The sequence below is a fragment of the Lycorma delicatula genome, chromosome 1, assembly GCF_047948215.1.
Source record: "Lycorma delicatula isolate Av1 chromosome 1, ASM4794821v1, whole genome shotgun sequence".
NCBI lineage: Eukaryota > Metazoa > Arthropoda > Insecta > Hemiptera > Fulgoridae > Lycorma > Lycorma delicatula.
The window spans coordinates 211,884,033-211,901,678 of NC_134455.1; the positions used below are offsets into that span (position 1 = coordinate 211,884,033).

Below are 17,646 nucleotides of genomic sequence, written 5' to 3' on the forward strand. Positions count from 1 at the left end.
TGACCCACTGGTACTTGAGGGTACCATTTATCTTATGTATTTCTACTTTTTCCCTGCAGGAGTGTGATAATCAACGCTGACTTGATTTCACCTCCTAGTCGTGCAACCATGACTTCATAGTTTAGCATATTATTATTTTTTTCTTGTGCTTTATTATTAGTACAAGATTCTTATAAACTTAAATTAAATATTCATTAATGAAAAAGATATTTTATTCACAATTTCAGTATTATTTTGCATTAATGAAACTGGTATTTTAAAGTACCATTAGGTTTTGAGCTTGGGATGCAGTAAAGCACCAACATAACTTCAAAATCTAACCCGTGTTTATTAATTGACGTTAGTGTGTTATTCACGTGTTGACTTCTGTTTTTTTAATTATTTTTCATATACTTTATAGTTATGATGTTATACAAATATGATAATGAGATTTTACACGTTCTGGAAGAAATCATCAAATTGGATAATAAAACAGACACTAATATTGAATCATGATTTTAACGCTTTCTTGGCAGCGTCATAATTACAAGATGTTTCTAAGTCAAAATTTAAACTATGTACATACACCTTTCTTCTGAACAGCACTTACGTAATAACATTTATTTTTACATAAAAAATACAATTGACTAAAACAGAATTGAGATAATTTTCTATAAAATCTGACAAAGTTACGTTTAGTTAAGTTTTCGGCCAAATTTAACTTTATGACTAGGCAGTTATGATTTCTGGAATTTTGATTTCCGCCATTGCGTTGAATCGCATTCAATTTAACGAATAAATAGCTTGGTATTTCTACCGGAGGTTTAATTTTTTCGATGATTTAATCACTATCTGTGCCTACACGTAACAATCGAAACCAGAGTGTATCGATATATGGGAAAGTGTCCAATCGAATTTTACTGTTAATTATGATATATGAATGATTACTTCTCAGGATTGTTAATATAAAATACAGTTTCTGGATTTTAAGTAGCTTTAATCTGTGCTTTTTTTTGCTTTGTCATATTATTTTTTTAAGTTTTTCTTAATTCTAATGGTTGACTATTCGTTTAAAAACATGACCGTTGATTATATAAGTTTCGCTTATGCCGCATCTGTTGCTGCTGGAGGAATTCTTGGTTATGTTAAAGCTGGTTGGTTTAACACTATATGAATAAATTAATAATTTAAGTTGTGTGGTGTTCTTATGTGTTTAATTATTATTATTTATTTTTTTTTGTATTTAGGAAGAACGTAATAATTGTTTTTATTGGAATATCTGTTTTTTGATATTAATATAATATTTAAGTAATAAAAATTTACTTTATGAGCCGGAATGAGAAGGTTTATAGGCTACAAATAATTTTTTACGATTTAAAAAGTCATGGCATGCATTTGCAATCTAAGAACGATTTGTGAAAACAATGGTTTTTGTTTATAAAACAAGAATCAAATTGTTAAATTTAGATCTTAATGACAACTCTTCATAGAGATTTAAAATTATTACTCTTCAAATATAATAAGATGCTATTTTAATATTATTTATATATTATAATAAGCTTTATTACCATCGTTTTTTTATGAATTAAGTGTTAAAAAATTTTGTTACAATTAATGAGGAAAGAGCATTTGGTTTGTTACAAATTTTACATTGTGTCTCCTGGTTTTGAAATTCAACCTCTACATTCACATTAAATAGCTTACTAATGAGTTGTTTTGCAGTAGAATTACATGCTTATTATAAAAGTAACACCTATATTTGGTAGTTAAATTGCCAAAGGGGATTTGCAAAGGGGATTTATTCATTTATTGCTATCAATTTTTTGTTTGAAAAAGCTTAGAGCTGCTTGTATTGAGGAAGATACTATGAATGGTTAGAAAATGACACTGACAGGTAGCTTGTAAATGAGGATGAAATTGTAAACCGTAATCATTAAATAGATTGGAAAAATTAAGATTACACTTCAAAAAACAAATACAAAAAGTTTACTTTAAATCTAAACCTTGATAAAATTTCAGTAGTTAAACAGTCGTCAGTAGGGACTATGGAAAAATAAACAAAAAACCGTAAGAAAAATTGATAATGAAGAAATAGAAATAATAAACAGTATTAATTGACAGATTAACAATACTTATGAAGTACTATAAAGTAAGTATTTGTAGCCAATATTTTAGAAGAATAAAAAATAAAAGTCAATAAATACAAGTGATTGTCATTCTAAGCAATTCCAATAAAGTTTAAATTTAGCTTTAAACCATTTAAACGATCTAAGCTTCAATTTTCTGCCCTCCTTCATTTTTAGTGCATTCCTCTTGTGTAAGTTGTGCAGATTTATCTAAGAAAAATAAAAAAAATATGAACCCTAAGATGTTCGCAGTGATTTTCAAATATTTACTGTGTAGATCATGAGAAACCATGTGGTTCCTCAACCCTCTGTGTTTTATAATGAATGAATACTTTTTGTGGCCTGCTATTAATATTTCAGAACTCTCTTGTGGCCTGTTAGGAATACTACTTAACATAATATAGTAGTCTGCTGCCATTCTTTGGCTCTCAGTATTACTATTTACAAGCTTGTGTTATTTGCATCTTATGGTTGTAATTATGTTTATTTGGTGATTATATTGTTTGTTATTCTGTATTTTTTAGTGTTTATTTAGTGTTTGTATTTTGTTTTTCTGGTGAGTAATTGTATTATTTTCAATACTTCATAAAATATTAAAATATCAAATATTTATTCAAGAAGTTTTACCAGATTTGTTACCAATACTAAAAATTAGTAATGGCATCCAAGCCATGTTGCAGCGGCATTACGCCAAGAAAACATAACTCATTATCAGACAATGACATGTTAAATATTCTTGAAAATAGTGATGATATTTCAATATCTAGTTCAGAGTATAATCCAGAAAGTTTGTCAAATGACAATGAGGAAGAAGATCCTCTACAACTTGCTGAAAGTACAGATTCAAACACTCCAGATGTTTAGCTGGAGGTAGGTACTTCCAAATTGCCTTTCCATATTCAATTTACTGGTGAAGAAATTTATAATACTAAAAATTATTCTAATAATAAGGATGAGATTACTGAACTGGATATATGTAAAAGATTTTTTGATGATGTAGTTAAACTTATTGTTGATGAAACAAATAAAAATTTCATGCATTTTAGAAGAAAATGTTCTTCTTTTAGAAGAACATTTTTCTTCTAAAAATAGAAGAAAATGTTCCTGTTGAACAAGTAATTGGGTTAATACAACTGAAAGTGAAATATGGAATTTTTTTGCCTTTATAATGTGTGTGGGTATTTGTAAGTATCCAGAAATTAGTGATTATTAGTCCACAAGTATTTTATACAAAAATTTTGTATTGGCAACAATTATGAGTCAGAATAAGAGTCTAGTTATTAATAAAATTTGTACATTTTGCTGTTAACTTTGTAAAACAAAGGAAAATTTAAAAAAATAAATTGATCCTTACCAAATCCTAAACTTGCAGAAGAATATTGTTGTTATATATTATAATACCCTCCATCAAGGATCTTGAACAGAATTCTGTGAATTATATAAGTCACACCATGATTAAAAATCTTCAACATCTTTCAATGAACAAGTTAAAAAATGATTCCACGTAAAAGATTAGTCAAAGGGGTATTCCATTTTAATTCAACAAATAATCAGTGGGTGGCCAAAAAATTTTTTTTATATTTTTAAAAGATTTTTTTTGATTAGTAGATTATTTTCTAATTTGCCAAATAGGTAAAAACAGCCATTTTCGTCACTTTTTCCATAAGGTGTACCATTCTTATTTTGCATCGTACAGAAGGTCAAAAAGAGCTTTTTGGAAAGAGTAAAGATGGAACTTCATCTTAGGATACTCAAAATTCATTTTGCTACATAAAATTTTGTAATGTACACTGAAGTTACGTTTATAAACTAATTTTGGGCCTAAAATAAGGAATGAAGGGCTTAGTGTAGCGAGCGCCTTTTTTTACCTTTTAAATCTTAGATACTAGTAGTACTTATAAAAAAAAGTGGACTGTTACTTAGTCCAATGGCTACCAAATCATAAGATTTTAAAAATGTCTCATATTTGGGGCCCAAAAACCACATGTGGGATAGGTGGCAAAAATCTGAAATGTTAACAGCAGTAAGTATTTTTTGTGTAATTTAAAACCATATAAAATTTATTTTGTTACTCAAAGGGGTTGATGAGTAATGAAGCCATCAAAACTGCTAAAAACACTTCCTTCTAACTGTAAACAACATTTCCAAAAATAGTGATGTTATGCATTTTTTCAGATTATAAAAATTACAAAATGATAAACAATTCAAATACATTAACAAGTTTTTAAATTCAGCTTTACCTTATTTTACTCCTGCTAATGGAAGTTATGAATAAATCTTGCACTTTTTGATAACAAATTTAACTAACATAACTTAGTGCTCCAGCCTCTTTTTTACTGAGTAAAACTGATAAGTCCTCATTCATCTTTGGTGTAATGTGTCCTCTTTCAGTAGTTGATAGAAAAAACACTGAAGGCTGGAGAATCTTTAAAATGTTTAACTGTTGAGCCCATGTTTGATTATCCTTCAGTGATTTCTTGAATGAAGTACCTGGACCCTGCAGATGGAAAAAGTGTATTTGATTTCATTTTCATTTATTTTGACTTCAATGTTTTTACCTAACCACTAACCACTACTTGCCTTCGTATACACAGAAGACATAATTTTTACATTTTGGCTTTGGTAAACCTATAAAGCAATCAGAAACACTAATGTCCTTGTGGACCGATATTAACATAAATGTTTCTGATTTAGAGGTTGCCCGGACTTTCAGAAAACATTTCTGACTTGTTGAAACATAACTGTGAAAGTTTCTTGTTTCTGGAACTGTTGTGATTACTGATAATGAGAACTGAGGTATTCTTCAGTCTCTTGAACATCTTTATTAGAGGAGAAAATAAATCCTATATTTTTAATATTGTCTTTGTAATAGTTGTACATTTCAGAAGGTGTAACAATTTGATTGTTGACTGACCTTTGAACGCTTGCTTTCATTTGTAATTTCAAAATTTTTTAAAAATTCCAAATTGATGGTAGCACAAATATATACATTTTTTTTTGTTATTATACTGGAATGATGAGCCATCAAAAAAATTAAAAAAAATTATTTAACTTGTAACAGTATTTTTACTTTATTTAAACTTGCTTGTGGAAGCAGAAGAACGATGTATGCGCTTCAAGTACTCACTAATCACACAGTAGCTTTGACTTTGTAATTTTCCTTCTTTTTTAAAATATATCAGAAATAGATGTACTGTGGCATAAGTTTTTGACCAGTGATATGACATCATTCTGTATCACAAAAGGAAAATTTTGAGAGAAGTTTCCCGTTACAATTCATTCACCCTCCAACAAGTTTACCTTTTTAATGTTGAGGAAATTAGCTTGTTTCTTTGCAAAAAAATGATGCCTTTCTAGATTATTTAAATTTTCATTAGTCTTATCTAAGTACTCTTGAGATGGAAGAATTTGAGTAGTTCACAATGGTCAACAGAAACCCACTGTTTAAAGATAATTTCAGAATCAAAATCATCCCAGCTGTTGCAGTAATCAGCAATTTTATTAGTGCCTGGATATTTTTCATGCGCATGCACATTTCATTTTCTATTTCACCTACCATGGTTGAAACGAGAATTTTTTTAATCAAATTTAATTTTTAGAGCAGATAACATAAGTTTTACATTTTGGTGGGCGACCCACGCATGTGCAAATGGACGGACGGAAAAAGGTCATAAAAAAATACTTAAGATAATCCTTTTTTGAATATTAATTTTCTTCCTCTCAGCTTGTCTTATAGAGATACAATCCTTCTTGCCTGGCATCATTCTGGTTAAAAACTTTGATATATTTAATAACATTTTCATCAATTACATGACTGGGTTTCGATTTGCTGATTTGTGGCAAAATTCCACTTGTTTTAACCAATTGTTTGGATTGACAGGCTAAATATTAACACTAAACTCATTTTGAATTTTCGAATGTTCCATCTGCTTGGTAATAAACGTAAAATATTAATTTTTTCCTGGATTGATGTAACTGTTTTCATTTTATCCTTTATTTTAATTATTAATTCTTCATATTCCCTACCTAAATCAGCATAATTTTGTGGTACTAAACTGGTTTCTTCTGTAGAAATATTTAAATCAAAGGCATTGTTTAAATTTACTAGTATTTGACTCGAGTATTTTTGTAACTTTATTTTGTAAAATTGGTTCCTTTGCGCTGTTCGATAATTTTTTAACCTTAATGGGGGAAATGCCAAGTGCTGAAGAAGCTTTATTCACCTACTCATCTATAACATATTGAAGCTCAAGTGTATCTTGACATTCCGGTTCACTTTCTGCATCATCTTGTGGTTTTTGTATTTATTTTAAGCATTTTGTACACAGTGTTCTGCTTGGAATTAATTTTAAATTTGGATTGCTTGTTGAAATTTTCAAGAAAATTTTTCGAAGAGATTTCTTAACTGGTTTACTTTGACAGCTAAATTGTCAGAGCAACTTTTCCCATTAATATGAAAATATTTATCTAAATATTCAGTTTTATGAAAAGTGGATATTTTTTGTTTCAGTACATCCACTTCTTAAAGATGGTAATGTTATTTGCTGTTCAGTAAACTCTAAAATATCATGCAATACTGAAGATCTGTTATAAGTCAATTTGTGACATACTGTTTTAGTGTCAATGCCAATTGAACACTCCATAATCCATTTTTTAAAATGCAAGAGTTCTTACAATAACAACATAGTTAGTATAAGTTATAAAACTACCAATTGCACCTCAGTTTGTCTTATCCCAGTTTCTCTACAGCTAAAATAAAAATTTCTCTAATTAATAAAATCAAAAGTAAAAAGATATCGCATAAAAGTGAACTTCATTGCTAATAAAATTACTTTATAAACAAGTGTACATTACCTAACCACAGTATTAACACTAGGAACAATACAACATATCACATTGAAATCAAAACAGTAACTGAGCCTTCTACAATGTTTACATTCAGGATAGCACAAACATTCATATCCATGCATGTCTATTCACTGACGTCTTTAAACATGAGTTTGTATTATGAGTCACACTTTGTAACAAATTATCTAGAATATAAGTTATCTCATTACAGAAGTATAAAAATATTTTGTATAGCAGCCCTACATTATTATCTGAAAAAATACAGGGTGTGAATTTTTTGGATGCATTGTTCATGGTTAGAAGGAATGGTGTTTTTAGCGGTTTTGATGGCTTCATTACTCGTCAACCCTTTTGAGTGACAAAATAAATTTTATATAGTTTTAAAGTACGTAAAAAGTACTTATAGCTGTAAACATTTCAGATTTTTGCCACCTGTCCCACATGTGGTTTTTTGGCCCCAAATATGAGACATTTTCAAAATCTTACTATTTGGCAGTCATTTTTTTTAATGAAGGACACTTGTTAACACTCCAAATTTTTTTTATAAATACTACTAGTACCTAAGAGTTAAAAGGTAAAAAAAAGGCTCGCTACACTAAGCCCTTCATTATTTATTTTGGGCCCAAAATTTGAATAAACAACAGTTGTAAACGTAACTTCAGTAAACATTACAAGATTTGGTTATGTAGCAAAATGAACTTTGAGTATCCTAAGATGAATTTCCATCTTTACTCTTTCCAAAAAGCTCTTTTTGAACACTCTGTGCGATGTAAAATAATGCTACAACTCATAGAAAAAGTGATAAAATGGTTACTTTTATCTGTCAGCAAGTTAGAGAATAGTCAATTATTCAAGAAAAATATTTTTTAAAAATAAAAAAAAATATTTTTTGGCCACTACAAGGTGGGTAATATCATATACCAAATATCATCACAGTCAAAAATGTAAAACTATCTGATTAAGAGCAATTCTTCTCTTTATATAATAAAGGACGTAAAAAAAAAAATAGTCCTTTAAGAAATTTATTTGGATATGTATTGTAGAACCAATAATTTTGAAGGAAATGTAGTATTTTTTCTTGCCTGGGCTCCACAGTTCGTTTTATTTATATTTAATTTTTCTGAATAAATTTTAAACTAGATCTTCATCTGCTTGATTTGAGTATTGTGAGTTTTTTTTTTTTATTGTTTTTGATTACTAACGTAGGAAACAGAAGTTGTTTGATTACTCAATGAGGTTAAGTTACAAATAGCTCATAGTATGAGTTCTTGTTTGAGATTGATCATATTCTGAGTTTTAACAAATATAGCATTTTAATTAGCACAGCAGACAGGTAATTATGATATAAAAATAACCTTTGTCATTTTTCTGTTTTGTCTACATGTTTGTTTGTTATTCACTGTTGAAACTAATATTTTCTTATGAGTTGTATGTTGAACTATTTCATGAACTTTTTTATATGATTTTTTGTTTTGTTTTATAGGAAGTATGCCCTCATTGGGTGCTGGTCTTTTTTTTGGTGGACTTCTTGGGTTTGGTGCTTATCAGACATCTGTGAATCCAAATAATTATTATTTACTACTGGGTACTAGTGCAGCATTAGGTGGTTTAATGGGTGTTCGTTTTTATAATTCAGGAAAGTTTATGCCAGCAGGATTGATAACCATATTGAGGTTTGTTTAACAAAATATATTATTGTGAATAACTTAAATCTTATCTTCAATTGGAACTTAATATATGTTCTCTGGTTGTTGAGATTCAGCTAATTACACTGTTTCATAAATCATTGTGATGAGACAGGGTAAAATTGATTTTAGCCTGTGGTGTTCTATAAATAAAAAAACCTAGTCTTACGTGGTATAATTATTGAATTACTAGTTTTTAAATTCAACAGTATTATATGATACTAATTGAACTTATTAAAAGTAAAATAATCTTTTCTTTTTTTATTTCTCCTTATCTATTCAACTTGAAGCACATGTTATTTGATGAGTCTACATTTTTATGAACCCACAGAGTGTGACTGAAATGTAATGCACAGTTGTTTATAACTCACAAACAAAGAGATAGTCAAATAAAACAAATGTGGCATAAAAGTACATTTTATTTGCTACAAAAACTTAACTTTATTTTTTCACTTAGTCACATATTTCTCCAAATAGTAAAGCAGTAATCTGTCAATAAAGAATGCTGGCAGTCTTTCCTTGATCAATGATCTCACTGCATCCTTCAGTTCATCATCCATGGTGAAATGAATACCTTTAATTTCCATTTTTAATTGCAGAAAGAAGTGAAAATCACAGAACACCAAATCTGGTGAGTATGGAATAGGTTTAAGTTTCAGCTTCACAAGAGCTCTAGCAGTTGCTTGTGATCTGTGTAGCTGAACAATATCGTGTTGCAGAATTATCAGCTCTGAGGATTATTGTACACTACACACATTTCTTAAGGTGTTTTAAGTAATCTATGTATCATACTGAATGACACAAAAAATATACATGTTTTTTGAAAGCCACAACACTGTCAAGAGAATTTTTTTTTGTAGATTGAATTTTTTTATTGTGGCAGTATTTTGTGCTCTGCAAATTTTCTTCTGAGTTTAATGATACATCCAAGTTTCACTTCTTCACAGTATTCAAAGAAAATCCACCTCCCTTGTCAAGATAACTCTTCAGAAGCTTTCACAACATTCCTTTTGCTGTTTGTTCTTTTCTGTGAGTTTGTATGGCACCCACTGCAAATACCCTTTTACAGTAAGTAACTCAGTTATGTATTATTGTACCTTAATCGTTCTTTTAATATGCCTACCTGAGTGGTGATGTTTTGTTGTACAATGCAATAGTCATTTTGACTGCTTTTGGTGCTTCTCATCAGTCAAAAAAACTGGTTGACCACTGTGAGATTATTCTTCAATATTAGCTTTAACAGCTTCTGATCCACAAACTTCTATTGCTCACCTACTTTCAGTATGTTATAAAAGTCGAATTAGAAATTCACCACCTTCTTTATTGTTTAAAAATTTCCTTTGCAGACTTGCATTTATATTTGTTTGAAGTCTTCATTTAACATGAGCACAAATCAATGCAATCTCATATTAAATATTCATGAACAATTAGAGGTAGTTGATATTTCTAACTTTTCACCCAAGAAAAACTATTAGTGGTAATTTGTTTCTATACTGCCCCACTATCATATTGAAGTAATGAAATCTAGTTGGAGATAACTCAGTCGCCATAAAAACAAAATGTTGGATATAATAAATATGGGTAGGATAAAGAATAGTGTAGCTGAAAATGTACTCTCATAAATTTATTATTATTTAATGTTGGTAAAATACAGTAATGTCAGAAAGTCTTGTAAGGAAGTAAAATGCTTATCACACATGAATTTGTAAAAGATGAATAATTGATGTCTATTGTTTATGAATTCTGGAATCATATTTTTACATATCAATGGCCAGATATAGGATGAGTTAGAAACTTAACCTAAAGCTAATCCAAAAACTTCTGTATCTTTCTTGAAAGATATCCGAGTTATTCCACATCAAATCAGTAAAAATAAACCTCTCAGATTCAGATCCAGCAATTCAAACAAAATTTTCTAGGTTTGGCTCTACCCATGAAGTGATGCAAAAAATTTTTGAATTCTTCAGTCATTCAGTTGCTTGTGTAGGACCCCACAAAAAAATTGCAAAAAGCAAGGTTTGGGTAATTACAAAAGAATAAATTTCTCAGCTCCTATAAGAGCTCATTTTGGTGCTATTTTAAAGCTCTTGGAATGGGCTTTCATGTGATATCACTTGGCAAGATTTTGTGACATTAACAATTTAAGGTAACCAAAAAATTTATCTGACCTTGAATATAACCAAAAAGGTATTTTTAAAAAAATTTAATAATTATATTTTTTGCTTCCTGATGTGTTGTACACGTGGTAAACATTTCATAATGGGATTGCAATTGTATCATATTAAAAAATAATTTTGTAATAATTAGGTACAGCAGAATATTCCCAGCGTTCCCCCTAAGTAGCAATTGCTAATTGAGATTCAATCAGTGAAAACCCTCTCCTTCCAGTCTTTCAGACTGGGTCACTTGGTGAGGCAGAAGAGTAGCATGTCACGACATGCACTCCTAGTGCTTCATCTTGTTGAAACAAGTAAAGTAATATTCAGTCTGGATCATCTCTTGGAACAGAAGGTTCAGTAGTGTACTCACCAAGAGGATTGATCATATCTATAAAGTGATAAGAAAAAATCTTATTTTTCATATTTTTCTGTCTGTTTATTAACTGAGCTTGTCTTTCTCTACAGATTTGGAGTTTTATGACTAATTCATTACAGCCTTGGACCAGAATACAGTGAACAGCATGGAACCATCAACTTCTACAGCTTCAAGTAAAATGTACTGTTGAAATCCATTTGAAAAGTCAATGATAATTCCTGCAAGAAAAACCTGAGAATTGTAAGCAAGAACTTGGTTTTTACTTTTCTTAAACAAGGTTACACAATTTGTGACACTTGCCACAAACAGAAGCCTCTGCTAAAAATAGTGCTGAAGAATCTGCTTTTGATGAAGAATTTCAATGATTAGATCCTTTGTGTTCTCCAAAAAAAGATGAAGCTGTGAATGCACTGAACAAAAGTTTGATTGTTTTAAATGAATCATCTATTCTGAAAAAACAACCATGTGAGAGAAAATACCCTCAGGAAAAGCTTAAGAAAGCAGCAGTAGTTTTCAAAAGCAAAATATTGAAGATTGATTCAAATTCAGAACCAGATGCTATTCCTCTCTCCTCTAATTGTGAAATTATCAACTAACTGAAGGAAAAATTTAATACTATACATGTTAAGAGTATCAGATGAATTTGGAGTATCAGACTACACTACAAGGAAAGTCTGGTTATAGAAAAAGGTGTCATGTCATGTCTTGATCCTAAGCTGATAGAAGTTAAGATTTTGAAACAGCAGAAAAAGTATCTGATCTATGAGAGTGAGGAAATAAGTTGAATAATGGGTGGAAAAAAAGATTTTATTTTCATAAGATAAATGGAAGACAAGAGCATGTTCAGAAAAAATTAATTCTGTGTAATCTCTGTGAAGCTTTTGCATTGTTTAAACAGAGGTATCCGTTGCTGAAAATAGGATTTTCAAAGTTCTGTGAACTCAGGCCTAAGTACTGTGTTCTTGCAGGTGCAATTGGAACCAACAGTGTTTATATATGTACAACGCACCAAAACACAGAACTTATGGTTATGTATTGTAGAATGATAGTAGGTGATAGACCAATTAAGTCTTACAAAGATATTATGATGTATGTTGTGTGTACTAATCCAACTGAAGCTTGCTACTTTGGAAACTGCAAAAATTATCCTGGGTTTGATGAAGTCAAGGGAAAAATTGAGAAAGCTTTCGAGCTCAACTGCATTGAAAACATTACCTACAAACAGTGGATACAAGTTGAATAAAGAATATCTCTTGAGACATTAGTCAAACCTACTGAAGAATTTATCAGTATACTTTTTGAAAAACTTCCGAAACTTCTTCAACACTTATTTCTTCTAGTCAACAGTCCACTTACCTCACCCAATTGAAGCAGTCTCTGAAAGAAGAAGAATCTGCAACTTCGCTGAGAATTGTTCATTCATTCTCCAGGATGCAGCCCAAGGTTTCCACTGGAACAATGTACAGGGGTTCACCCTTTCACAATCTGTTTCCAAGATCTAACAACAAAAACATTGATGCCTATATCTTACATCTCTTGCCATAATTTCTGACTGTCTCACACATGAAACAATAGCAGTGCACCTTTATCAGAAATATTTAATTGGTTTTATGCAGTTTCATTCTACCACAAAACCAAGCCTGATCTATTACTACATTGATGGTGCTGCCTCTAGTAGGACAATGACAATAAGAACTATACTAGGTGCTCAAAAACTCTCTTTTGTTCCACTGAAGAATCAGGTACAAGTGAGGGTGTTTTCATTTTCTAATAGAATTCACAGAAATGGTTGGGTTCCTTGATCTGCAGATTTGATAGACACTGGTGGTTGGGGTGTGTTCTATACTCAAATGAGGAAAATCAAACAGTGAAGATGAAGTTCTTACATCCACATGGACCTTCACCTTCCTTTCACTACCCAGACTCTGAGGATATTCTTAATGCACACAGGAGTGATGTTATTTCAAAAGTAGATCCCAAGATAAATCAAACAGGAAGAGTTTATAACTTCTCAAAGCAAGAGGTGGACAATGGTAACCAGAAGTTGTAAAATGAATTGTACACTGTAATTCTTCCATAAATATGAGGGCTGTTCAAAAAGTAATCATAATAGTGACCCTGAGCGAAAGTGTGTTGTGAAGGGTTGTAATACTGCATACCATCATGTAGCCCATTCTTTTAGCTATACAATCAATTTCAATTTGATCAGTGCAGTGAGTGGACGTATGTGACGATTTGCGTAACATGTGTTAGATTTTCGCTTACCATGTCCAGCATGGATAAAAAGTTAAAGCAACATTGTAACATGAAATTTTTAGTGAAATTCTGGAAGAACTGAAAAGACACATATGAATTATTAACTATGGTGTGTGGTGAAGATGTTATTAACCAGGAGACCTTCTACAAGTGGTATAAAGTGTTCGAGGAGGGTAGAGAGAGCATTGCTGACTAGCCGCATGAGGAGCGCCTTTCAATGTCTTGCACTGAGGTTGTAAAGAATACAGCTGCCGCTACCATCTGCGAAGAACAACGAATTACCGTTAGGGAGCTTGCCACATGTCTAGACATTTCAGTTGGCAGTGCATTTTCGATTTTGCATGATGATTTGGCCATGTGATGTGTGTCTTACAGATGGGTGCCACGCCTGCTCATACTGGAGCAAATGCAACATCATGCCTCTGTGTCAAAACCTGTTATCGCAGTTTGGTGGGGAAGAAAACAAGGAAATGAATCAAATCATAACTGTAGATGAATCTTGGATGTATCACTACGATCCAGAACTAAAACAGCAAAGCTCTCAATGGAAAAGAACGCAAATGCCACCTCTGAAAAAAGCAAAGATAAGTTGCAGCACCAGTTAGGTTATGATGATAATCTTCTTCGATTCCGAGGGTTTTTTGTACCAACATGTTGCCCCTCAAGGCCAGATGGTCACGGTAGATTATTAAAAATCAGTTTTAATCACAATGTTGCATCATTTTAAGAAAAAAACTGCTGCACAAGAACATTAACAAAATTTTACTGCATCATGACAATGAATGGCCCCATGTTACTCACACTGTAGTTGATTTCTTGGAACGCTCAGGGCATCGCAACTGTACTCTACCCACTGTACAGTGCAGATTTGGCCCCTTCCAACTTTTGGCTGTTCCCTGAAGTTAAGTTACCTCTCAGGGGATGGAAATTCAAGACCAATCATGAGATCATCAAAGCTCTGGAGGCGTGCTGCAAGGAGCTTGAGGAAGATGGTTTGGTGTTCATATGTAAAAAGTGACAGGAACAGTGGGAAAAGTGTATTAGAACTGAGGGGGATTAATTTGAAAAAGAGCATGTAGATTTGGAAGACTGAATAAATATTTTTTTCTGTAGAGCGTATTTATCATTACTCTTTGAACAGCCCCTGTATATTTGGAAACTATATGAATTTCAGTTGAGTGGTAAGTATGTACAAGTTCATTATTTTATTTCAGCATGATAACATTGCAATCCCATTATGAAATGTTTACAACATGTACAACATATTAGGAAGCAAAAAATATACTTTTTAAAATTAAAAAAAAAAAAATACCTTTTTGGATATATCCAAGGTCAAATAAATTTTTTGGTTACCTTGAACTGTTAATGTCACAAAATCTTGGCAAGAGATATATCACATGAAAACCCATTGCAAGAGCTTTAAAATGACACCAAATAGAGCTCTCTAGCTTGTATAGGAACTGAGAAAATTTATTTTTTGTAATTACCTGAGTGTTGCTTTTTGCAAATTTTTACTTTTTTATGGGGTTCTACACAAAAACTGAGTGACTAAAAAAACCTGAAAAAGATATTATTTTTTGTATCACTTTATAGATATGATCAGTCCTGTGAATTTCGTTGAAATTGGTAATCATTGTTGTGAGGCTTGTTGATTTGAATGGAATGACCCCTCTGCATAGAGTATTTTTGTAAATATATTTCTAATCTTCTTTATTACTTTGAATTTTAGTAAGAAAAAATAAATTGTACAATACAAGACCCTGTTTATAAAATCATCATTCTATAACTCTACTTGCTATTATTTTATGATTAATATTTTTAGTAGTTAGTGATTTATTATATGAGTTTTTGCTTTTCAAAATGCTATAAATATTTTTTATGATGTAATAAAGTACCTACAATTTTTATAATCAGTATTGAAACTACATAATATTACATTTGTGATAAAGTAAAGTTAAAGACAATGGTGATATAGCTTCTTGACTGTCTATATTGAAACCTTTCTTTTTTTAAAAAAAAGCTGCTTATCTGGCAAATACCATATAAATACAGTGTGCTCTGTTGATAAAACTAAATTAACAAAAGTTAATTGGGATATTCATTAAAATATTTAATATGCATGTTTCAAATGAATTTACATCCTGAAAGACAATGTTTTCCAAAAATTGTGGTTTAAAAATAATAGTTAAGAGTAGCAGTTAAGGTTATATTCTAAATTAATGTAAACATTTTAATATTGTGCCACCTAGCCAGTTGCTGGGGAAGATTATTTTTTTATTTGTAGGGTAATGCACTGATCTGATTTATGAGTATATTATGTATTGTTTGTATTGATCAGAAAAAAATTATTTATGAGAAATTTTATTAAAAATGACATTTCTTAGAAAATAATTTTACTACTTTTGGATTTTTTCTTCAAAAAATGTTTATGCTTATCACGGTTAAAGACCTAATTGTTGACAAAATATTTTAATGGAATGATTTATTGAATGTTGCTGTTCATTATTATAATTCAAGATTATGAAAAGTATAGTTGTTTCTTAGTGTGTGTTTTTATTGACTCGTGTAAATTGATTTTAAAAAAGGATTTTTGTGAGAATTGAATTCTCTGACTAAATCAATAGCTCTGATCTAATCATTACAGTTTTTTTGGATAGCTGAAAAAAGTATCTTGTGTATGTTGTATTATTCTGTAATACATAAGAAACAAACAAGCCACTACATTAATATAACTATTGTAAAAAGTATTCTGTTTAAGGGTAGTATTTGTGTTTTTATTATTCTACTCATAAACTAAATATTAATTGAAATAATCTTTTTTCTCAGTGTTTTGATGGTTGGAAGGCTCTCAGCCCGAGCTCTAGGCTTCATACCTGCTGAAACTCGTGCTCAGGAGAAGGATTAAACAAATTTATAAGACTGTGCAAATAATAAGATATTTGTTCAGTACCATATTTGATGGTTAAAAAATTCTTTTATTTCTAATTATGGCAGGAGCAGTTCTGGTGAAGGCATCATGCATGTGTTATATGTCCTGTAAAAAAATTTTACTTCATATTATTTATCTATTTTTCTCTTAGTATAAATATAATTAATGATATTAATATATTATTTAACAATGTTGTGCTATGAGTTTTCTAAATTATTACTGCTGATTTTGTAATTAGGCAGAAGTATTTGTTTGTATTGATGGTTTAATTATAATTGTAACAAAAATATTAACCAAGAATCAAAAAAGAAAAATGAGTCAACAGATGTAAATGTAAATTAAATGTACTAGTTTTACTAGTATTAACCTTGTAAAAACTTATTCACAAAAAATTAAAATATTAATTTGGTACATTCTTTTTTATATACAATACTTGCTTCTTACATATATTGGAATAAAAAGCAGTCTTTCCTGGTGTATGTTTTATTAGCCCATTAATTATTAGTTGACTTAGTAATATATGTTTCATGCTTATTTTAATTTCATATCTTGTGAAAGTATAACATGTAATCACTGTGCAACAGTGAAAAATCTCTATTTTTAATAAAATGAACTTTTAAAAATACATATGTTCTTTTCATTACATTTAATTAATCTTTAAGTCTTTCAGTAAAATATTATTCTCTTAAAAAAATAGTATTATCAGAATTCTATTGTACAGTCCCTTACTTGGAAGCGGTACAGAAAACATATTGAAGATGCATACTGGCATTTATCAATATTTTCTTCAACATTCAATTTTAATAGTAAATGTCACAACAAAAAAAAATTCTCAAGATGGCTTTAGATTATTGTACTTTTTTAAATTAATTGAAGAAATATTGGTCTTGATTAAAGTGTTATGATTTATTGTTATGAAAAATAAGTGATATGCCAATTAAAGTTTGAAATATCTGTCGTCTTTAATTGTTAAATAATTGGTATGGTCATATAAACTTGGATTTTATGTAAAATATGATGAGAAAAATTATGTTAAAACCCACTTTTAGATAAGATATTTATTGCCAAAATTGCAAACATATCACTAGAAAAAAATGAGAGAAAACATGTAGGACATTTTTGGTTTGGAATAAATTCAATAACATACTTGTATGTTATAAAAACTTATTGTAAAACAACTCAAATATTATATAATCGTTCAACATTGCTACAGAATTATCACTGAAATGCCATTAATTAATTTAAAGTTTAAATAAATGTTATCTGTAAATTACATAATAAAAGAAAT

General features: G+C 30.1%; 1 protein-coding gene across 1 annotated transcript; it reads left to right on the plus strand.

Moving 5' to 3' along the window:
- The first annotated feature begins 787 nt into the window (after positions 1-787).
- Positions 788-16,983, plus strand: LOC142328029 (transmembrane protein 14C). Its single transcript, XM_075371477.1, has 3 exons — positions 788-1,133; positions 8,437-8,626; positions 16,256-16,983. The coding sequence occupies exons 1-3, from the start codon at positions 1,034-1,036 to the stop codon at positions 16,332-16,334; spliced, it is 369 nt and encodes a 122-aa protein (XP_075227592.1). The 5' UTR covers positions 788-1,033; the 3' UTR covers positions 16,335-16,983.
- Positions 16,984-17,646: the final 663 nt, after the last annotated feature.

Coding starts and splice junctions, on each gene's coding strand:
- LOC142328029 (XM_075371477.1), top strand. CDS start 1,034: ATGGTTGACTATTCGTTTAAAAACATGACCGTTGATTATATAAGTTTC. Junction 1,134..8,436: donor TCTTGGTTATGTTAAAGCTG/GTTGGTTTAACA, acceptor TTTGTTTTATAG/GAAGTATGCCCTCATTGGGT. Junction 8,627..16,255: donor GGATTGATAACCATATTGAG/GTTTGTTTAACA, acceptor CTTTTTTCTCAG/TGTTTTGATGGTTGGAAGGC.